The 23790-nt window shown below is 40.7% G+C and overlaps 3 protein-coding genes across 3 annotated transcripts; all 3 read left to right on the top strand.

The window, feature by feature from the left end:
- The first annotated feature begins 5294 nt into the window (after positions 1–5294).
- LOC131928030 (E3 ubiquitin-protein ligase MIB2) lies at positions 5295–13508 on the top strand. Its single transcript, XM_059283927.1, has 7 exons — positions 5295–5737; positions 8517–8747; positions 9612–9783; positions 10456–10568; positions 11506–11700; positions 12334–12476; positions 13227–13508. Exons 2-7 carry the CDS (start codon positions 8519–8521, stop codon positions 13506–13508), a joined length of 1134 nt encoding a protein of 377 aa, XP_059139910.1. The 5' UTR covers positions 5295–5737; positions 8517–8518.
- Positions 13509–13550: 42 nt separating this feature from the next.
- Positions 13551–17832, top strand: LOC131928040 (E3 ubiquitin-protein ligase MIB2-like). The gene is made up of 5 exons (XM_059283938.1): positions 13551–13603; positions 14389–14557; positions 14981–15093; positions 16406–16600; positions 17642–17832. Exons 2-5 carry the CDS (start codon positions 14451–14453, stop codon positions 17770–17772), a joined length of 546 nt encoding a protein of 181 aa, XP_059139921.1. The 5' UTR covers positions 13551–13603; positions 14389–14450; the 3' UTR covers positions 17773–17832.
- A 523-nt stretch (positions 17833–18355) lies between these two features.
- LOC131928041 (baculoviral IAP repeat-containing protein 8) lies at positions 18356–20036 on the top strand. The gene is made up of 2 exons (XM_059283939.1): positions 18356–18373; positions 19468–20036. The coding sequence occupies exon 2, from the start codon at positions 19501–19503 to the stop codon at positions 19888–19890; it is 390 nt and encodes a 129-aa protein (XP_059139922.1). The 5' UTR covers positions 18356–18373; positions 19468–19500; the 3' UTR covers positions 19891–20036.
- Positions 20037–23790: the final 3754 nt, after the last annotated feature.

Genomic DNA, 23790 nt, shown 5'->3' on the forward strand with positions numbered 1-23790 from the left:
TATTTATATTATCATTTTAAAACGTTTTTCTTAACTCAGCTTCGCGTTTGTTTGGTTGTTTGGATGTTTGTTGTTAAAATTGACATCGAAAATTAGCCCACTTCTGATTGCTCTAGAGACCTGAAATTTGGCATGCATGCTACTTTCGCCTAACAATTTCAGATGCAATCATAAAAACTAGCAATTAGTGACCGTAATTAGCTTAATTTAATTACGCCCCAAGGACCATAAAATTGAGGACATGATTTTTAAAGATACCGACAAGACTGGAGGCCTATCGACACAGTTACTTCGGCCCCAATCGATGTGAGCGCGCTGGCCGTGATCGTATAGTGGTTAGTACTTCGCGTTGTGGCCGCGACAACCCAGGTTCAAATCCTGGTCGCTCAAGATTTTTAGTCCGTGTATTTATAAACACTTTTTTAAAAACCACGTTTTTCATGTGTAGCAACGGACTAAAAAGGAGAAAATAAAATACTTAAAAAAAACTTTTTAAAAAACCACGTTTTTTATGTGTAGCAACGGACTAAAAAGGAGAACGGACACGGTAACATATTGTTAACGGTGACACGGTTGGTACGCTGGGCATGCTAAAATACACATAAACACGTTTTTCCTTAACTCAGCTTCGCGTTTATTTGTTTGTTTATGGGAGATTTGATCACGTGATTCGTGAGTAGATCTCCACGCCAGCAACGTAAATTACACCCTTTCTCTGTTTAAAGCGTATCGGTCGCTCAAGATTTTTTTAGTCCGTGTATTTAAAAACACTTAGTCAAGTCATACTTAATCAAGTGATTAGATAAAGTAGAAAATAAACTATATAAAAAACTTTTTAAAAACCACGTTTTTCATGTGTAGCAACGGACTAAAAAGGAGAAAATAAAATACTTAAAAAAACTTTTTAAAAAACCACGTTTTTCTTGTGGACTAAAAAGTAGAAAATAACTATTTACATACATTTGATGACAAAAAACGTGGGTCGGGCAGATGGGTCGGGAAATTTGATGGTGAACGTACCCACGTTTTTTGTCATCAAATGTATGTAAATAGTTATTTTCTACTTTTTAGTCCACAAGAAAAACGTGGTTTTTTAAAAAGTTTTTTTAAGTATTTTATTTAAAACTATCCATTGGCGATTAAGACTAGATAATTGTTTATAGTTTATACCACCAAACTAGCTAGATCACTATAAGCGGTAGAGTAAGTAGCACATTTAGACTAATATGGGGGGGAGGGGGTAATGTGCCCTTGAATCAGTTTTTTTTTAAAAATGACGATGGCTTGAAATTTTAACTAGCCGCTCAATTAAATTCCATTTAATAACGAAATGAGCGGAAATTTCAAGTCAGTTCGCGATAAACCAGATCGGTAAATTACGAACTTATTTGAATCAGTTCTAGTTTCTATTGCAGTTTCCCTAAACTTTCGTAATTTAATTCGCTAAAATTCGCTAATGCGCTAAAATTGCTTGAAATCCTACATGAACTGTAAAGAAGCATCACACTAGCCTTCTAAGAACGAAATCCCGTTGTATATCGAAATCGGGGGACAGCTAAACTATGACCACTACACTGTCAATAATTTGAAGGAAAACAATGACGTCATTTTTAAAAATAGAATCATGAGATGGCGAGCGACTCATTCTAAATGACACTCTTTTTGTGACGACTTGTGACATGGAGAGAGGGCGGGGGGGGTAGAGATTGACAGACATCACGTGATGTCTGTCTGCTTAGAGTTAGGACGGAGTGGTCGAGTGGTAGAGCGCTCAACTGCTAGCCCGAAAGTCTCGAGTTCGCATCTCGGTCAAAACTTGAGACCGAACGTCCTAGAGTACATCTGGCTTGTGTTAGGGAAAGTAAAGGTGTCCTGGCACTGAGCTGATCTCGTAATTCCTGAATATGCCGAGGTCAAACATCTGCCCAATGGATTGCTAGGTAATCATATGGTAAACCTATCTGCTTAGATCATTCAAGCTTCGCACACCCCACCCGTGTTTATGGGAAATAACCCCCTCAGACTAACATTGCCAAAAAGTTTCATACAGTTTTTGAAATAATAAATCCTGCTTTAATCCAGGGCTTCCCAAGTAAGGAGTGGACAAGTTGGTTAGAGAGAGCTTTTCTTAAAAAACATGCAACGATTCTTTTAATGCAATCATCCCAGTTTTGTGTAAACTGCTTTACACTTTCAAATGTCAACGATCGAATGCAATTCGGTACCTCGGTTAAAGAACGCATCGTTTAACGAACGTTTCGGTCAACGGACGGATTACTGAGGTGCGTCGTTTTGTTAAGAATGCGAAATTTGAATCTGGTTGTGAACTTAACCTTTGTGAATCTGGTTGTGAACTTAACCTTTGACCCTAACCCTAACCAAATCTAAAAACACACAAGCTAGCAGCAAGAACATAGCCTTTAACCTTGAGTCTACCCTTATTAACCAGTCGTAACACTAAACCTATTCGTATCTAGAACTCGATCTGGTAGCGTAGCGAGGGGGGGGGGGGAATATGTCCCCGGGCGCCGACCTTAGGGGGTGCCAAAATGGGTTGGAAAATATAAATTGAAAGGTTGAGGGGGCGGAAATCGAAAGTTTGAGAGGGGGGGGGGGGGTGCAAATCGAAATCTTGAGGGGGGATGCACATCGAAAGTGTTTGAAGGGGGGGGGGGGGTGCAAATCGAAGTCTTGACGGGGAAGGGGGGTGCAAATCGAAAAGTTTGTCCCTGGGCGCCGGGAAGGGTCGCTACGCCTCTGAGGGCTGTAAAATAATTAAAACCCACAAGTTTTAAGACATAAATGAAATAATGAAAGGTGGGTGCATGGGAAGGGGGCTTTGCTTTGATAGAAATGTGTATACGTGTTTGTGGTGGTGGTGTGTGTGTGTGGAGGGGGGATATGGTTGGTTGGAGTAGGGGTAGGGGTTGGTAGATTTGCTATTGAAAAACTTGATTATCACGTTTATTTCGGTCGTACCGCAAGTGTAACTCAAGGAGTGTCTGCCATTTCTAGAAAAAAAAAACATTCATACCAAAATTAAACAAATGCCACGTCAAACTAATCAATACAACTGTTCGATATCTATAAGTTATTTATACCGCTTGTCGTAGAAATCCAAGCTGACGTTAGATGTAACGAAAGTTATTTCTGTGTTACAAAAATAAAAGCACGTAGGTACGAGTAAATATTTAGATTTTATTTTTTAGTTTCCAGTTTTAGCTGAAAGAGAAAAAATTTCTGAGAAATATGAACTCAATGTTGATCACGGTGGAAATAATTTTTTTTATGGCATGCTGAAAAATGTCTCAATTGCAGTGTTGGGTGGTGTGTGGTATGGTGCAGTGTGATGGTACAGTATGGTATGGTGCAGTGTGGTATTGTGTAGTGTGGGATGGTGTAGTGTGGGATGGTGTAGTGTGGTATGGTGTAGTGTGGGATGGTGTAGTGTGGGGTGGTGTAGTGTGGGGTGGTGTAGTGTGGGGTGGTGTAGTGTGGGATGGTGTAGTGTGGTATGGTGTAGTGTGGGATTGTGTAGTTTGGGATGGTGTAGTGTGGTGTGGTGTAGTGTGGTATGGTGTAGTGTGGGGTGGTGTAGTGTGGTATTGTGTAGTGTGGTATGGTGTAGTGTGGGGTGGTGTAGTGTGGGATGGTGTAGTGTGGGGTGGTGTAGTGTGGGATTGTGTAGTTTGGGATGGTGTAGTGTGGTGTGGTGTAGTGTGGTATGGTATAGTGTGGTATGGTGCAGTGTGGTATTGTGTAGTGTGGGATGGTGTAGTGTGGTATGGCGTAATGTGGTATGGTGTAGTGTGGTATGGAGTAGTGTGGGATGGTGTAATGTGGGATGGCGTAGTGTGGGATGGTGTAGTGTGGGATGGTGTAGTGTGGGATGGGATGGTGCAGTTGGTATGGTGCAGTGTTTCGTATGGCGTAGTGTGGTTTGGTGCGGAGTGTTATCGTACAGTGTGGTGCAGTGTAGCGCGGTATAGGGCATTCAATACTTTGTAATCGGTGTGTGTCGTAAAGTAAAAGTTCCCTTTTTCAACCCTGACGGTCTACAGGGCAAGTGAAGTAGTGTTCACTTGTCAAACCAACTCTGATGGGTACCTAACTCACGTTAGGGAAAGTAAAGGCGGCTGGGCATAGTGCTGACCACACTATATCTTCATATGCCGAGGTCACAGAAACAAGTGAAACAAGTGGGTGACGTAGAGAACATAAATAAACAATCCCCTACTTGGATTCCTTCCAAATTCTTTGCGCCATCTAAATAAAATTATCTAATATTTCATTCGGCTGACTTTCTAATTATAGACAATCTATAAATGGGCCTAACAGTACAACAGTCCTTGCAAATTCAGTCTGTTATACATGTTTAAAAATAATACTTTTTATATATAATACTTGTCTATTACACTTGTGTAACAAGAACCACCCCAAAATATACAAGTAACCTAAACCTAAACATACACCTAAACTTAAACCTAAACATTCCTCCAGTGTAAAACCAAAACACTTCCAACGTTTTTCTCAACAACTTTTTACCTATAATATTTGAAAATGTCGCTTTACACTTTACGTAAACTGACTGATATACAAGCCCAACCCTACCCTTGTTTAATCTTAACACGAATTTCAAATGTCATATTATCAATAACAGCTTATCCTTATCAATAACAACAGCTGTACGAATTTGTGTAACGCTAATCGATATAACAATAATACACTATTTTACAAGCGTTCTACTTCATCTACCCATTGTGTCTTGGGCACGAACGGGAAAAGATAACGACAGTGTTTCTTCCAGACTTTTTTCTCCGGGGGGCACTTGAAATTTTCGGGGGGGGGGTGGTAGACTTTCTTCGGGGGGGGGGGGGGGGGGCGGACACTGTTAAAAGTATATATTTTCTATATAAATTACATAAATTTCATTTCGTTCGGGGGGGGGGGGGGGCAGTAATTTTTTTTCGGGGGTGGGGGGGGGGGGTAATGCCCCCCCCCCACCCCCCCGAAGAGATGCCTGGAAGAAACTCTGGATAACGATCATGGTCACTAAGAAATAACTAGTAAAAAAGAATCTAATTCAGCACATAGAGAAAGTAGTACGGCAAGTTAAACAAAACAAAAATGAAATCGGAGAGAAATCTGACCCAGCTACACGCCGGTGTTTTCCTAGAATTTCGGTTTTCCCGGAAAATCTCGTGGACAATCGTGCAGCTATTTTAGGTAACAGACGACTGATATTTTCAAATAAATGTAGGCCCTATTTTTTTTTAGAACATTTAACGGATATTTTCATGGTGGGAAGTTATTTAATTTATTTTTTATTAGGCCTACTTTATCTTTGATAATTTTTTGATTCAATTAACATTATAAAATATATAAATACCATAAATTAATAAATTAAAATGAAACTTCTTCTGAATGTACTAATCGGCTGATCAATACAGTTCAATGAATAAATCGATCAACACACCACGGCAGATCCGAGTCAGTCTTCGATGAATGGAAATCGTTCAAGTACACACACATCAATAATTGCCCCATAGTTAAACTGTGGCAATTTTAAGCTACACGTCACCAGAAATACACAGTAGGAATTCACAGGAAAGAAATTCCCCCGATTTGTCTCCCTTATTATTTGGCTACATTTATTGCCCCTTATAAAGGCCAATATCTGAAGAGCTGTGGACAAACATACAAGTTTCAACTAGAGAATCTAAACAACATATAGGAAGTAAGTGCTTGCATTTTGTATTATTGAGACTATTTTTAGCATTACTAAGTCATCGGTTATTAATTAAATTAAACAAAACAATAACTCTAAGCCTTATCCGTATTCGAAACACAAGGAAATATTTCGGATAAAACTTCTGTTTTTTGAATACACTAGTTTTGATTTTTGCATTTTGTACGGTTAAAAATAGTAGCCAATTGTTACTTCACGATCTAGAATTTGAATATAAAATTACTGTAATTTCTCTTATCGAAGAAAATACTCAAATGGTGTTTTAGACTTAGGTTTGGTAAATTATGGAATAAACAATATGGAAAGAAATATTTCATAGGGAAGAATAAATCTCCAAATGTACACCTTTACTTAAGCCAGGCAACAATACAGACATCACGTTAGTAACGGACACAAAGTACTATTTACATTACTAGTAAGTTTATTCATGCAGCATATCATAAATGGTATTTCATAGCTACATTACCATACCATAATTGGAATTGTATGGCTACATTTATTATATCATATATGGTATTCCAAAGCTATATTACCATACCATAATTGGAATTGTATGGCTACATTTATTATATCATATATGGTATTCCAAAGCTATATTACCATACCATAATTGGAATTGTTTAGCTACATTTATTATATCATATATGGTATTACAAAGGTATATTACCATACCATAATTGGCATTTCATAGCTGTCTTACCATTTCATAAATAATATTCCATAGCTATATTACCATACCATAATTGGAATTTCATAGCTACATTTATTATATCATATATGATATTACACAGCTATATTAACACACCATAAATGGTATTTCATAGCTATCTTACTATTTCACAAATGGTATAGCATTTATTATATAATATTGCGTTAATGGAATACAATTTATAAAATAGTAATATAGCTATGGAATACAATTTTTGAAATGGTAATGTAGTTTTAAAATACCAATTATCGTACGGTAATGTAGCTATGAAATACCATTTATGAAATGGTAATGTAGTTAGCTACATTACTATTTTATAATTAGTATTCCATTACCACAATATTATATCATAAATGGTATTCCATAGCTAATTATCTCCCGTGTAATTGAGACTGTAGCCACAATTACAGGACCATAAACGGTATTCTAGAGCTACACTACACACAATATCTCTGATTGCACAATAACACACAACACACCATCGATTGAATTCACTCATACATGACAGAGATAGTAGCACACATAAATACACGAAGCGTGCACAGGTGCATTAGATAACACACAGGGTATGTACCAGCTGGGTTACAAAATTAGTGTGTCAATTCCTGATCTGTTTAGTTGTTTAAATAAAAGTCATAACCTAAGTCTAGTGAGATGTTCTTCCAATGTGTTTCTGTTATTTTTTGCATGGTAGTGTAACGCTAGCTTACAACATGTTGCGTTTTCGACTGTATACCAATATCTGTGTATATAGTAGTGTGTGCTCTTATGTGTATGTGTGTCAATGTCTATGATGTGCACAGTGGCGTAGCCAGGATCGTCTCAAGGGGGGGGGGGGGGGGTTCCAATTTTTACCCGGGGACAAACTTTCGATTTGCACCCCCCTCAAACTTTCGATTTGCACCCCCCCTCAAACTTTCGATTTGCACCCCCCCTCATACTTTTTATATATACCGAGGGGTCTATGGGGGGGGGGTTATGACCCCCTAACCCCCCCTGCCTACGCCACTGGATGTGCAGGTGTACTTATTTGTATCAGTATGTGTATGTGTGTATATGTATGTGTACTTATTATTTGTTAATGTGTATGTGTGTACTAAATTGCACCAGTATGTTTAATTGCGTATCTGTGTATGTATTTCTATAGTTGTGTGTGCGTGTTTTTCTCATTGTATGTGTGTATGTTACGTAACCTTATGCTATCAGTATGACATAATGTTCTGCATAACTGTAACTACCAGTGTCAGATAACGGATAAAGGATAATGGATATTTATAATCAAACAGGTGTATGAGGAAGTAAAATGTACTGTGAAATGCCGGAATGAATGTTAGGACTACATTAGGACTTGGCTTATGGTTTGGGTTAAACAGTGATTCTTAACCTAAGTTCGATCGAACCCCAGGGGTTGAGTGAGTCAATCTCACGGGTTTGGCGGAGGTCAAGATACACACCTGACTCAAAGATCAGCTATCGGATATAGTCAGTGAGAACTATTTAGGAGGGGCTCGGTGAATGCGCATATTTAAACGTGTAGGGGGAGGGATACCTCCAAAAAAATTAAAACCATTGGGTTAGAAATAAGACTAGCGTTGATCTAAAGAAGTTCATAGTTTATTACCAGTAAATGAAGTAAAGTTCCCGTTCAAACTTGACGGTCTACTGGGCAAGTGAAGTAGAGTGCACTTGTTTCTGTGACCTCGTCATATGAAGAGATAGTGTGGTCAGCACTATGCCCAGCCACCTTCACTTACCCTAACGTGAGTTAGGTACCCATCAGAGTTGGGTGGACTCCGTGACGGTCTACTTACTTGGACCCGGATTCGAACTCGAGACTTATGGGTTAGCAGTCCAGCTGTCTTCCGCTAGGCCACTTATTCCCAGTAACGTAGCACTGATTTTAAAACCTAAGATTCAATTACTGTAGCTATATCGTACACGATCGCACATTATTATAAAGCATTCTCTCATCGTTTGATGTAATCGTACATTGTTATAAAACATTCATCCATTAAAAACTTAGAAGAAAGAGGAATTATATGATGTTTACCTCCCCAGGTATGACCATGAAGGCAGGGCTACGTGTGGTGAGGGGGCCGGACTGGAAGTGGGATGACGTCGACGGGGGTGAAGGTCAAGCAGGGACAGTCGTGGACATCGGCGGTGGCGGACAGTCCACGGTGCCAGAGAAGTGCGTCACTGTGGTCTGGGACTGCGGGGCGGTCAAGAACGTCCGGGTGGGGTACCAGGGGGCGTTTGACCTGGTCGTCTTGGACAGTGCCCAGTGTGGTGAGTGCCAGGTGTTCAAACCCAGCTTAATCCATGTTTTAATCCCAGGTGCTATACCCCATTTAATCCCAGGTGCTACACCCCAGTTAACCCCAGGTGCTAATTCTCATTTAATCCCAGGTGCTATACCCCATTTAGTCCCAGGTGCTTTACCCCATTTAATCCCAGGTGCTACACCCCAGTTAACCCCAGGTGCTAATTCTCATTTAATCCCAGGTGCTATACCCCATTTAGTCCCAGGTGCTTTACCCCATTTAATCCCAGGTGCTACACCCCAGTTAACCCCAGGTGCTAATTCTCATTTAATCCCAGGTGCTATACCCCCATTTGATCAATGTTTTAATCCCAGGTGCTATACCCCATTTAGTCCCAGGTGCTATACCCCATTTAATCCCAGGTGCTACACCCCAGTTAATCCCAGATGCTAATTCTCATTTAATCCCAGGTGCTATACCCCCATTTAATCCCAGGTGCTACACCCCAGTTAACCCCAGGTGCTAATTCTCATTTAATCCCAGGTGCTATACCCCCATTTGATCAATGTTTTAATCCCAGGTGCTATACCCCATTTAGTCCCAGGTGCTATACCCCATTCAATCCCAGGTCCTATACCCCATTTAATCCATGTTTTAATCCCAGGTGTTCAAAACATGATTTAATCCTATTTTTAATTGCATGTGTCCAAAACCCCTTTTAATCGTAGTTTTAATCCTAGGTGTTCGACACATTTAATCCTAGTATTAATTCAGGGAACTACCCCCCCCCCATTAAATCCGTGTTTTAATCCCAGGTGCCACGCCCCATTTAATCCTTGATATTAATCCCAGGTGTTCGACACCTCACTTAATCCTTATTTAATCCCAGGTGTCCGACACCCCGACACCATGTGCTCTGAGTGCTTGTACTCTGGCATTGTGGGCATGAGGTGGCAGTGTACTGAGTGCCATGGTGTGAGCCTGTGTACTCAGTGCTACATGTCAGACAAGCATGAGACGGCCCACGGTTTCCGGCGCTTTGATACGGCCACGTCAGAAGGGTAGGTCAATTTTATTTAGGTCAACTTTTGTTATTATAGGTTATCTTTTTGTGTTATTATGGGTCATGCTTTTTTTGTTTGGGTCAAAGTTTATGTTGGTATTGTTGTTATTGGTCAAAGTTTTGTGTTGTTACACGTTTTTTTGTTGTTATTGGTCAGCGTTTTGTGTTGTTATTGGTCAAAGTTTTGTGTTGTTATTGGTCAAAGTTTTGTGTTGTTATTGGTCAAAGTTTTGTGTTGTTATTGGTCAAAGTTTTGTGTTGTTATTGGTCAAAGTTTTGTGTTGTTATTGGTCAAAGTTTTGTGTTGTTATTGGTCAAAGTTTTGTGTTGTTATTGGTCAAAGTTTTGTGTTGTTATTGGTCAACGTTTAGTGTTATAATGGCTCAACAATTTTTGTTGACAAAGTGCGACTTTTTATGTAACAGGTCAACGATTCTTCGGTAACAAGTCAACATTAATTATCAGTGTTCAACACGTTTTTTTTGTGTTACAGTCAACATTGCTTGTCAATGGTTAATTTTAGCATCATGAAAAAAACTTATGAAATCTTATTTTTGAATACTTGTTGATGAACTATTTACTATATACAATTGTTTAGCATTAATTAACCATTTTTATGGTCCGTGCAATACTATTTTACTAATACAACATCATTCTTGTCATAATGTAGAGTCGAGGTACCCAAGAGGAGCGAGAGTCAGAGTCAGAAGAGAGAGGCCAGTGGGATATTTGTGGGGGCCACGGTGGTCAGGGGTAGGGACTGGAGCTGGGGAGTCCAGGATGGTGAGTCAAGGAATGGTGTGATGGTGTGTCTAGATTGATTTGGTGTGTCTATATTGTATGGTGGTGTGTCTAGATTGATTTGGTGTGTCTATATTGTATGTTAGTGTGTCTAGACAGTGTGCTGGTGTGTTCAGCGTGTTAATATGTTACGTCATTGTTCCAAACAGTACAACTGTGTTCAGATGTACCACACACTGTGTCCAAAAGTGTGTTGCACGATCAACGCCTATTGGTGTGTCAGCACAGTGCTGATGTACCTGGAGAGTTTCTTTCACTGTTTTAAAATAATATCTGTCAGCGTGTTGACACATTCATAAATATGTGGAGTATATGATTTATATTTATCAATACATGTAACACGAGCCCATTTTGACATTGCGTGTATCTATATATATAATTCTCTTCTTGGAGAGCATTGGTACTGTTGAATTCGCAAATTATGAATTACTGAAAAGTAGAAAATAAAACTAAATAGCGGCATGTGATACGCCGCGGGTCGGCTTGTATATTTTATATCTACAAACAATGTAACACGAACACACTTTGACATTGCGTGTATATATTTTATATCTACACATAAATAAAACACGAACACACTTTGACGTTGCGTGTATATATTTTATATCTACACATAAATAAAACACGAACACACTTTGACGTTGCGTGTATATATTTTATATCTACACATAAATAAAACACGAACACACTTTGACGTTGCGTGTATATATTTTATATCTACACATAAATAAAACACGAACACACTTTGACGTTGCGTGTATATATTTTCTATCAACAAATAAATAAAACACGAACACACTTTGACGTTGCGTGTATATATTTTCTATCAACAAATAAATAAAAAACAAACACACTAACATTGCGTGTATATATTTTCTATCAACACAAAAATAAAACACGAACACACTTTGGCGTGTAGGTGGAGACGGAAAGGAAGGCACGGTCACAGACTTCAGCAATGGTGACGACACCCACTTCAAGTGTATGGCAAGAGTTTCTTGGACTGCCGGCTCCTCAAATGTTTACCGGATTGGTTTCAAGGCCAAGGTCGACCTAAAGTGTGTCAAGGCCGCCAGCGGTGGTAACTTCTACCGGAATCACTTGCCTGTGCTAGGTTCGTTCCTTGCTGCACTCATGTTAGATTCAGTCATGCTTGTCCCTTGTTTCAATTATGTTAGGTTTCCGTCATGCGTGTCATTTATATCAGTCATGTTAAATTTCAGCCATGTTATGAATGAGTCATATATTTTCCGTTGTTTCAGTCTATTTTTTTTTTTTACATACAGTATACACTCACGGTTTTATTATTCTAATTTTTTCATTTGCTTTTAGTATTTTTAATCTTTGAATCTATGTTTTAACTTTCTGAAAATCTTTATTCAGTATTTATAAATACTTTGTCTTCGTGTTTAATATTTTGGAATTCTATAATAGAACTGAATGGTTGAGTGTGCTGTTTTTAAGTATGTAGGCCACACACAAAGGCTATTTTTAATTAAGGAGTTTTTGTCGTTATTACACTGCATTTAAATTATTTATTGATTTAAAGCTTCCGTACCGTCGCATCTAAGTTTTTGAACCATGTATATAGATCTAGTATACGAACCAAAAAATATTTTATTTTAACTCAACTTGAAAATAAAATTTTGTACATAGCTGTCTACATAAGTCCATAAGAGTCCACTTTTCCAGCCCCACCCATCTCTCCGTACACACGCCATACATAGATGATTTCTGCTCTCTGTAGGTCGAGACAATGTGACGGAAGTGACGTCACCAGCTGACGTCAGCAGTGAGGTGGATGTAGAGGATCAGCGTGAGCAGCTGATGAGGCGGCTGTTCATGGCCAACCCGCTGCTGCAGATGATGGGAGGGGGTGTCACTTTACAGGTGAGATGAGCGGTCTTCTATAGGTACATTTAATATGTTCACTTGAGCGATATTCCGCAGGTACTTTCATATGTTCACTTGAGCGATACTCCACAGGTAATATTACATATTAAGTTGCATGTAAGGCCGAGGGGAGGTAATAGATGCACTTATAAGCTGCTCTTCTGCAAATAAGTTGCACGTCCGTACAAGAGAAGAACGTCTCTTAAAAGTACTTTGATGCAAAAGTTTTAATATTAGGAAAGTCTTCCTTGGCAAATACTTATAAAACCCACCCTCCCTTATTTGATCTTGTCTTTAAGGAGGTCATTTGCTTGGTAACTGGCCACATTTGTTTCAATGGTAATTGCACGCAATGCTATATTTTCGATTTGTTTTGAACGTTTCTTCAGCCACCTCCAGCAAACATTTTTTTCCGTGGACAAAAAGATCTCCGCGGGCCGGGTGAAAGGACCTCGAGGGCCGCATCCGGCCCGCGGGCCGTAGTTTGGAGATCCCTGTTCTAGATGCTAATATATAAATTTCGTCATCTTTATACGGAGACAGTTTCATTTGGTCAAATTTCTTTGAAACATTGTTTTATTATTATTATGCTAGATTTTACGTGTGGTCATTTTCTGAAAACGACTTTGAACTATCGAGTTAAAAAAACAAAACAAAAACATATGTTAAAATCATCTGTTGCGCCTATTCACATAGTGCACCTTTCTTGTCACCCATCTTAGTCTGATACTATTTATACTTTTATAGGAACCGGAAGTGGATCCAGAAGAAATGCTGGGGTTAAGTGTCAATGACCTGAGCTTTGGTTTCCGGGTCGTCAGAGGACCTGGCTGGAAGTACGACGACCTTGATGGAGGCGAAGGTCATTTGGGCACCGTCCGACGGGGGAAAGAGACCTTGACCTTGTTTGAACTGCCCAAGAAAACCGTCCAGGTTCTGTGGGATAACGGCACCAAGCAGGAGTGCCGGGTGGGGGAGGGTGGGGTGTTTGATCTGCTGGTGTTGGATACGGCGGCTAGAGGTGAGTGATGGGGGTGGGTGGGGGTGTGGGGGAGGGCGGGGTGGGTGGGGTGTTGGGGAGGGCGGGGTGTTTGATCTGCTGGTGCTGGATACGGCGGCTAGAGGTGAGTGATGTGGTGGGTGGGGGTGGGTGGGGGTGTGGGGGAGGGCGGGGTGCTTGATCTGTTGGTGATGGATACGGCGGCTAGAGGTGAGTGATGGGGTGGGTGGGAGGGGGGTTGTGATGACAGGGGTGGGTGGGATGTGGTTAGTGATGGCTGGGGTGGGGTGTGGTTAGTGATGGCTGGCGTGGGGTGTGGTTAGTGATGGCTGGGGTGGGGTGTGGTTAGTAGAAGCCGGGGTGGGTGGGGTGTGGTTGGTGATGACAGGAGTGGGTTGTGGTTAGTGATGGCTGGGGTGGGGTATGGCTAGTGATGACAGGGGTGGGGTGTGGCTAGTGATGACAGGGGTGGGTGGTGGTTTGAAGAAGCCGGTGTGGGTGGGGTGTGGTTAGTGATGGCTGGGGTGGGGTGTGGCTTATGATGACAGGGGTGGGGTGTGGTTAGTGATGACAGGGGTGGGGTGTAGTTAGTAATGGCCGGTGTAGGTGTGGTGTGGTTAGTAATGACATGGGTGGGGTGTGGTTAGTGAAGGCTGGAGTTGGGTGTGTCTAATAATGTTCGGGTAGTTCTTTAAACGTTGAAACAATGGTGAACTGAAATAACGATGTAATGTAAATATTGAATACTGGTTCTGATGGGAAGATGAGAAGCTCATCTAATTATTAAACGAATGGATAACTGTACTAGTAACACGACAATCTAAATGTTGTAACCACCGACAACTAAGTATGCTACAACAATGGCTGATTCATGCCTGGTACATGCTACTGATCTCATTCACCTGGCAGGTGTGAAGCAAAACTTCGAGTGCAGAGAGTGCAAGTCCAGTAAAATATTGGGCATCAGGTGGATGTGTACTGAGTGCTGTGATTTCGACCTGTGTACTGAGTGCTACATGGCAGACAAGCACGATCTGACCCATGAGTTTCTGAGGATTGACGGGCCGACGCTCAAGAGGTTGGCGGTTAATCTCTGCATTGATGTTGTTACTGTTATGTATGTTATGAGTGTGTACGTGAGCATATGTTGTTGCTTGTAAATGTACATGTACTAGTGTGTGGGCGTGTGCGTGTATGTGTAGTTTTACGTTTGTGTGTCCGCGTCTGTGTACGTGTACGTATGCGTTTGCGAGTGCTATAATGTATTTTAAATGCTCACCACAGTTACAAAGAAAAATCATTTTATTTATTTAACCTGTCAAATAACAGGCTTAAAAGAATAAAAAAACAACAACACAATACTGTTTAAATCTGAAAAAATATTGTTTTTGTTTCCCGTAACTCTTCTTGTTTTATGTTTTTTGTAATTCTTTGGTTGCTCCCCTTTAATAACTCAAGTTTCAAACGTTGCCGATTATTTAAATACAAAATTTACTTTTAGGGTACTTGTACCGAAACGGTGTGACAGCCAAGACAATAAAGTGGAAGTTAAAGGAATGTTTCTTGGTGCTAAGGTGGTTCGTGGTCAAGATTGGAAGTGGGGAGATCAAGATGGTAGGTGTGTGGGGTGTAGGGAGATGGTAGGGTGTGTGGGGGAGATCAAGATGGTAGGTGTGTGGGAAGTGGGGAGATCAAGATGGTACGTTGTGTGGGGAGATCAAGATGGTAGGGTGTGTGGTTAGAGCAAGATGGTAGGGTTATTGAGGAGATCAAGATGGTAGGGTGTGTGGTTAGAGCAAGATGGTAGGGTGTGTGGGGTGTGGGGAGATAGTAGGGTGTGTGGGGTGTGGGGAGATCAAGATGGTAGGTGTGTGGGGAGATCAAGATGGTAGGGTGTGTGGGGAGTGGGGAGATCAAGATGGTAGGTGTGTGGTTAGATCAAGATGGTAGGGTGTGTGGGGAGATCAAGATGGTAGGGTGTGTGGGGAGTGGGGAGATCAAGATGGTAGGTGTGTGGGGAGATCAAGATGGTAGGGTGTGTGGGGAGATCAAGATGGTAGGGTGTGTGGGGAGATAAAGATGGTAGGGTGTGTGGGGAGATCAAGATGGTATGGTGTGTGTGAGATCAAGATGGTAGGGTGTGTGGGAAGATTAAGATGGTAGGGTGTGTGGGGGAGATCAAGATGGTAGGGTGTGTGTAGGAGATCAAGATGGTAGGGTGTGTGGGGAATGGGGAGATCAAGATGGTAGGGTGTGTGGGGAGTGGGGAGATCATAATGGTAGGGTGTGTGGGGAGATCAAGATGGTAGGGTGTGTGGTTAGAGTAAGATGGTAGGGTGTGTGGGGAGATCAAGATGGTTGGGTGAGTGGGGAGAGCAAGATGGTAGGTTGTGTGGGGGAGATGAAGATCGTAGGGTGTGTGGGGAGTGGGGAGATCAAAATGGTAGGTTGTGTGGAGATTGGTGAGGTAGAGATAGTAGGTTCTGACGGGATATCAAGATGGTAGTGTGTGTGAGGAGATCAAGATGGTAGGATGTGTGGGGAGATCAAGATGGTAGTGTGTGTGGGGGAGATGAAGATGGTAGGGTATGTGGTTAGAGCAAGATGGTAGGGTGTGTGGGGGAGATCAAGATGGTAATGTGTGTGGGGGAGATGAAGATGGTAGTGTGTGGGGAATGAGAGACCAAGAGTTCACCTCTTGACGCTTTGGCATTCGAATTGATTTAGTGCTTTAGTGCTCAGCACTCTTCCCATGCTCTTTACCTAACTCATGCCAGGTACAGGTTAGAGCTGATTTTACTCAGGGTCTTGTAACCATCTCGTCAACCCATGTACTCTACCACTGCTCCCTATCATAATAGCATCCATTTTTCTAACCAACACAAAAAAATATCAATGACATCAATCAACTATTTTCTTCGACCAGGTGAGAGCGGGAAGCAAGGACAGGTGGTGGAGAGAAGACACTACGCCACCGACTCCTACAGGAGTGCTGTCAAGGTGCTGTGGACAGCCGGGCCGGACAGCATCTGTCGTGTCGGACACAACGGCAAGGTGGATCTCAAATGTGTGAAGCCGACTTCCGGTGGATGCTACTATAAAAGTCATCTCCAGGTTTTAGGTAGGGCTCAAGTCAACATTTGATGTTAACTCGCATTCTCAAAGACTTTTAAAGGAATGTTAACTCGCATTCTAAAGTGAACATTTGTGAGAAAGATTATTTCAAATTCTCAAGTAAAGGTTTGTGAGAAATTGTAACTTTTATTCTCAAGTAAAGATTTGTGAGAAATTGTAACTTTTATTCTACAGATTGATTTTGGAGCTATTTGGGCTGTAATTGTTAAACAATATAGCCGTGTTGTATCATCAACTACCATATTTCTACATACACATATGCACGTACCATTTGAGAATGAACGCCACATACAGAGTTTCTTCCAGGCATCTCTTGAGGGGGGCTCTGCCCCCCCCCCCCCCAGAAGAAAGTCTACCGCCCCCCCCCCCCCGAACGAAAAGGAGTTTATATAGAAAACTTATACTTTTAACAGTGTTCACCACCCCCCCCCCCTCCGGAAAATTTAGTCCGCCCCCCCCCCCCCCCTCGAAAATTTCAAGTGGCCCCCCGGAGAAAAAAGTCTGGAAGAAACACTGGCCACACATAAGATAACCTTGATATTACAACGCTCTTGTCTTACTGCTACACACTATTTACATATACGGCTACATACACGAGAGTGATGTACTATTGACACAGTCGAATGGTGGGGCGTTCGACTGCTAAACCTAAAGTATCGAGTTCGCATCCCGGGCTTGAGTCAGTATGACGTTCCTGTTCCACCCAGCTCTGATGGGTACCTAGCTCATGTTAGGGAAAGTAAAGGTAGTTAGTCAGAAGTGCTGACCACACTATCCCTTCATATGCTGAGGTCACTTAAACAGGTGAACTCTACTTCATCTTCACATGGAACGTCAGGTTCGAAGTGTATTTTACTTTTAAGATGTATGTACAATGTTTCAATGATATTATTTACACAAAGATTGTGATTCTAAGTACAAGAAAGTCGTTTTGTATCATCAACTACCATATTTCCATATACACAAAGATTGTGATTCTAAATACCATATAGCCGTGACGCTATACACCAAACACCTGTCTCCACAGGTAAAAAGACTGAGCCCTATTTTAAAAAAGGGGACAAGGTCAAGTGTTTCAGGAACCTGGAGAATCTGCTTCGGCTACAGGACAAGAGGTTTAAGTGGATGGATAGCGCTGCCAAGGTTAGATCAGTTTAACTTTATGGCTTCTCCACACATTAGTGTACATCGTGATGGACAGCGCAGCTAAGGTTAGATCAGTTTAACTTTATGGTTTCTCCACACATTAGAGTACATCGTGATGAATAGGGCTGGTAAGGTTAGATCAGTTTAACTTTATGGTTTCTCCACAAATTGGTGTACATCGTGATGAATAGGGCTGGTAAGTAGGTCACCAATCGGTTATACGGCTCAATAAAACCTGCGAAAGCTGGTTGGTGACCTACTTACCAGCCCTATTGGTAACAAGTGGAAATTGATCAGCAGCGATCGACCGATAAACGGTTTGAATTGGCTTTAAAAAGTATCTTTTATCTAGACGACTTGCTATGTGTGTCCGGGTACCTCATAACGGAATTGTATTGATTTCTCTACCACGTTTAGTATCTAGATCGTGTAGGGACGGTCAAGTCAGTGTCCCGGAGCGGTGACGTCACGGTGGTGTTTGACGAATCGGACACGCAAGAATTCAATCCTGACACAATCATTAAGGTACACGCAATGTTGGTGTTTAAATAACATAACACAATCATTAAGGTACAATCTATGTTGGTGGTTCAATCCTGACACAATCATTAAGGTACAAATTTTGTTGGTGTTTCATTCATATAGCACAATCATTAAGGTACAAGCATTGTTGGTGTTTGAATAACATGACACAATCATTAAGGTACAAGCATTGCTGGTGTTTGAATAACATGACACAATCATTAAGGTACAAGCAATGTTGGTGCTGTCATTCATATAACACAATCATTCATGTACAAGCAATGTTGGTGTTTGAATAATATGACACAATCATTAGGGTACAAACAATATTGGTGTTATTATTAAATCAGAGTAAAATAAAGTAACCCTAAAATAAACACCTAGAACAAAATATCAGCACATTTGTTGACTTATTGACGTGTTATATTTGCCTTAAATCTTTGATACAAATTACACCCTAACTAATATTTAATTATATAAATATATACTTTTACAAATGATTTTCTTCTAGTGACAAAATATAGTCAAATTATTTTTTAAAGTTTTTATTTCTAGTCATTAATTCTGTTTCATGGGGGTCGTCCATAAATGATGTCACACACGGTGTGTGATGAGGGGGACGGGGGACGGGGGGGGGGGGGGGTTCAGATGGTGTGACGTCACTTTTTTGCATTATAAAAAAGCAATGTTAGAAAACAAATTTTAGCCGTTATTTCACGTTTAAGAAAACGGTTTTTATAAATTGTAACAGGAATTGATCAAAATACTCTATGTTGACAGAGTTCCGACAAGATTTTGGAAAAATATCGATGTTTTAAGAAAAAATTAACAGCAATTTTGAGTGGGATTGTAGGCTGAGGTGTGACGTCATTTTAGGGGGGTGGTTTGGCTTTTTGTGACGACATGTGACGAAGGGGAAGGGGGGGGGGGGAAGGTAAAAACCGTCAAAAAAAGCGTGACGTCATTTATGGATGACCCCATGCTCATTCACTCTGCCCTGTCCAAGTGTAGCGAAAATACTAATCAAATAAATATGTATTGACTTTACATTTTCACATTAAGCTTGATTAAATCCCCCTCCTCATAAAGAGCTCAATTTATTTTCAGCCAACCATAAACAGTTTACGTTTAGATTTTATATTTATAACAGTATACCTCGAATCTGTGTATACATTTACTCAACAGCTCAAGTTCACCAGCCATGAGGTCAAAGTTCAAATGGACAGCCCGGTTGTACAGGAGGCGCTGAAGCAGAACGTGCCCAGACTGGCCTTGGAAAAGGTCATAGAGCACAACCTCGCTTTCGGGGCGGGGGACTTCACCACGGTGGAGGAGCTAAAACAAGCCGTGGAGAACCTCAAAGCCAGAACCGCTAAAGGCACCAACGGTACCGCTGCAGCTTCGCAAGCGGGTGCGGACGCTGAGAAGGGCGACGCGGCCGGACCCGAGGGCCAGAACTTGTGTAAAGTCTGCTTGGCCGAGAAGTGTTCCGTTGCTTTTGTTCCGTGCGGGCATATTGTTTGCTGCCCGGGCTGCGCGGAGACGCTGACGTCATGCCCGGTCTGCCGTGCGATGATACAGATAAGACTACGGACTTACGTCCCTTAGATAGTACTGTTCAAAAATTATTTCTGACTTATGTCCCTTAGATTCTACTGCTCACACATTATTACTGACTTATGTCCCTTAGTTCGACTGGTCCTAATTTTTTTAGCTACATTTAATACGCCAAAAAAAAAAAAAACAAACAAAAATCAATGTTGACCAATCATTTGAAATTACACAACTTTTATAACTCAGTATTTCAATAAAAATTTAACTCGTAAACCAGCTTAAAATATCAGGTACTGCAAATCATAATAATAATATCATGACTAATGCAGTATAATTGATGTATTTCTAAACCTATAGGTGTGGGTGTGGGTAGGGGGGTCGTGCAGGGTGTAACAATATCAGCAGTAATTATTCTATGTGAATATGAGGGTAGAGTATTAGGCAGAGACTTTAAAAACCAACACACAAAAATGGGTCTCGTCCGGGATTTGAACCCGGGACCTCTCGCACCCGAAGCAAGAATCATACGCCTAGACCAACGAGCCAGGTTTTGTTATGTATTTATTTTCTCATTAAAAATGCGAGAGAAAATATTCATCACGTTTAGCAATTATTTTCTTCTTTGTTCTCATAAATTTGGCAGTTATAGTTTTATATTTTTTTCTCTCATAAATTTGGCATATTTTTTATAATGTATTAATTGAATTTCAATGTAATAAATGCTCCAAATGTGATATTAGGCCAAATTATACTTGATATTACATTCAATCGCTTTTAATTTATTATTTTATAGAAACATTGTTTTAATTATTTTTATTACGGAACAATTTTTATGGTACTTACTGTAAGATGTCAATTGTATCAGAACATTCAATTAATAAAACATTCTTAAAACATATTCTTAAGAAGTTTGCAAGTAAACTTTAAAAACCCTCTGTGTATGGGTCGGTGTGTGGGTCTGTGTATGGGTCTCCGCATTAATGTCTTCTGTGGGTCAGCTCGTGAATCATTGCCTCTGGCCCATAAATGTGTTGAAACCTAGGGGCCGATGCATACAATTTTCTTCGACCAATAAACGTTGAAAAAAAAACAACTAACCCTAACCCTAATCACCTTCATAAGATAGATGAGGTAAATATGACTTTCAACTTGGTGGACCATGGCGTAAGTGAAGTAGAGTTCATCAGTTTTTTTTTTACCTTGGCATATGATTATGTATTGTGGTCTGCACTAAGTCAATCCGCTTTATCTTCCCTGAAGCGAATTATGTGCCTTAAGAGCTGGGTGGACTCATGGGCGTTCAACTCGAGACTTTCAGGTAAGCAGTCGTATGCCCTAACATCTGACCACGCCATCCAGATAAAAGGCATCACTATTCCAGCATCTCTGGCTTTGCAGAGGCGTAGCGAGGGGGGGGGGGGGCATATGTCCCCGGGCGCCGACCTTAGGGGGGCGCCAAATTGAAAGTTTCAGGGGGGTGGGGGTGCAAATGAAAAGTTCGAGGGGGGGGGGGGGGTGCAAATCGAAAAGTTTGTCCCCGGGCGCCGGGTAGGGTCGATACGCCTCTGTGGCTTTGTAGCAGCGCAATGTCTAGATATAGCTACTGATTCAGGAGAATATGTTTCACATTATGAAGTGAATAAAATATAATTTAAAAGTAAATTGATTTTGTTGTTTCAGTTGTTGTAAATAATTGTCTATCACTTTAGTCTAGTAAGTCTCGAGTTCCAATACGGTTCAAGTCAGTAGACCGTCTCTGAGTCCACTCAGCTCTGATGGGTACCTAACTCACGATAGGAAAAGTAAGGGCGGCTGGGCATAGTAGTGAACACACTATCCTATCATATGCCGAGGTCACAGAAGCAGCTGAACTCAACTTCACTTGCGTCAGGTTTGGATAGATGACATTACTTATTTACTTTTATTTAGTCTATTAACCCATAATTGCATGAAGTCCTTTATTTAAATTGTAATTTTAATTTCTAATTAGCACATAAACAACAAATTACAAATTTAATTGAATCAATAATTGTATTTACATTACAAATATAATTATTCACTCCTATAAAATACAAGCAACATTTCAATCGTTCTAATCTTTCTCTTGTATTTCACTGAACTAATTCATTCATTGAAGAGAGAATCTGAATGTAAACTTCTCTCACGCAACTCTTTCGAGGGCGAGCCTAAAAACAGCAGCTGAAACCAATACATAATACATTTAATGTACATTAGTAATGAGAATGTATTTTATGTTTAACTTTATATATATATATATATATATATATATATATATATATATATATATATATATATATATATATATATATATATACGATTTAACATTTATGTGTATATATAGCACACTGACCCCAAAATACCATCACACTTACCACAAGATACCATCACACTGACCACAAACCTATCATCACACTGCCCATAAACCTACCAGCACATTTACCATAAACCTATCATCACACTGCCCATAAACCTACCAGCACATTTACCATAAACCTATCATCACACTGCCCATAAACCTACCAGCACATTTACCATAAACCTACCATCACACTGCCCATAAACCTACCAGCACACTGACCATAAACCTACCAGCACACTTACCATAAATCTACCATCACACTGCCCACAAACCTACCATCACATTGACCACAAACCTACCATCACACTGACTCCAACCTACCATCACACTAACCCAACCTATCATCACACTGACCCCAACCTACCATCACACTGCCCATAAACCTACCATCACATTGACCACAAATCTACCATCACACTTACCATAAACCTACCATCACACTGACCATAAACCTACCATCACACTGACCACAAACCTACCTGCTCACTGACACGCTGACCATAACGGCAGTAGTTAGCGAAGTGCTCACAATTTCTACTAAGCAGGTTGTAGCTCACTGAGCCCACGCATTTCTTTGCTTTCTTCACAATTTTATCAGGACTTCTTGGCCTAAGACATTAAGACACACTTCAGTGAATTTTTTTGATTAAATATTATTCTAGCTTATATAACACTTTCAAATTTATTTTAGAAATCTGGAATACAATTTTTTTTTTGCATCTTTGCCAATCACATACATGCACAGGGTATACTATTTCACATTTTTGAAAATACATGCTATCTTATTATTGCCTGTTTTTCGATTTTTCAAAACGTATTCCTGCATTGAGTCCTTAGTTTTGCCTACTTACGTGTGCCCAGCGTCCCTATAGTTGCCTACACTTACATTGTCACAGGGTCCCTATCTTTGCCTAAATACTTGCGCCTTCCGTCCATATCTTTGCCCAAAGTTAGATGTGCCTACCGTTCCTATTGTTGCCAACACTTACGTGTGCCTTCCGTCAATATTTTTGCCTATTTACGTGTGCTTACCATCTCTATCATTGCCTACACTTACTCGTGCCTACCGTCCCTATCGTTGCCTACACTTACGTGTTCCTACCGTCCCTATTTTTGCCTAATTACGTGTGCCTACCGTCACTATCGTTGCCTACACTTACGTGTGCCTACCGTCCCTATTTTTGCCTAATTACGTGTGCCTACCGTCACTATCGTTGCCTACACTTACGTGTGCCTACCGTCACTATCGTTGCCTACACTTACGTGTGCCTACCGTCCCTATCGTTGCCTATCCTTATCTTAGAGTTGCCGGCAACTTGCAATAGGTCATCCTCTCGTATCTCACACGTCGTCTTGTCAAAAGGTCTTTCCTTGGTGATGTGGATCACCCGTAGGTTTCCTTGAGAACAAAAACATCGTCGTATTCATAAACACTAAGCAGTATACAGCATAATCGTCATATTCATATACACTAAGCAGTATACAGCATACTCTTCATATTTATACACACTCAACCGTATACAGCATAATCTTCATTTTCTCATTTTCATATACACTCAGCAGTATACAGCATA

Source organism: Physella acuta, unplaced genomic scaffold (assembly GCF_028476545.2).
Source record: "Physella acuta isolate Inbredline_101_S28 unplaced genomic scaffold, ASM2847654v3 ptg001456l, whole genome shotgun sequence".
Lineage (NCBI taxonomy): Eukaryota > Metazoa > Mollusca > Gastropoda > Physidae > Physella > Physella acuta.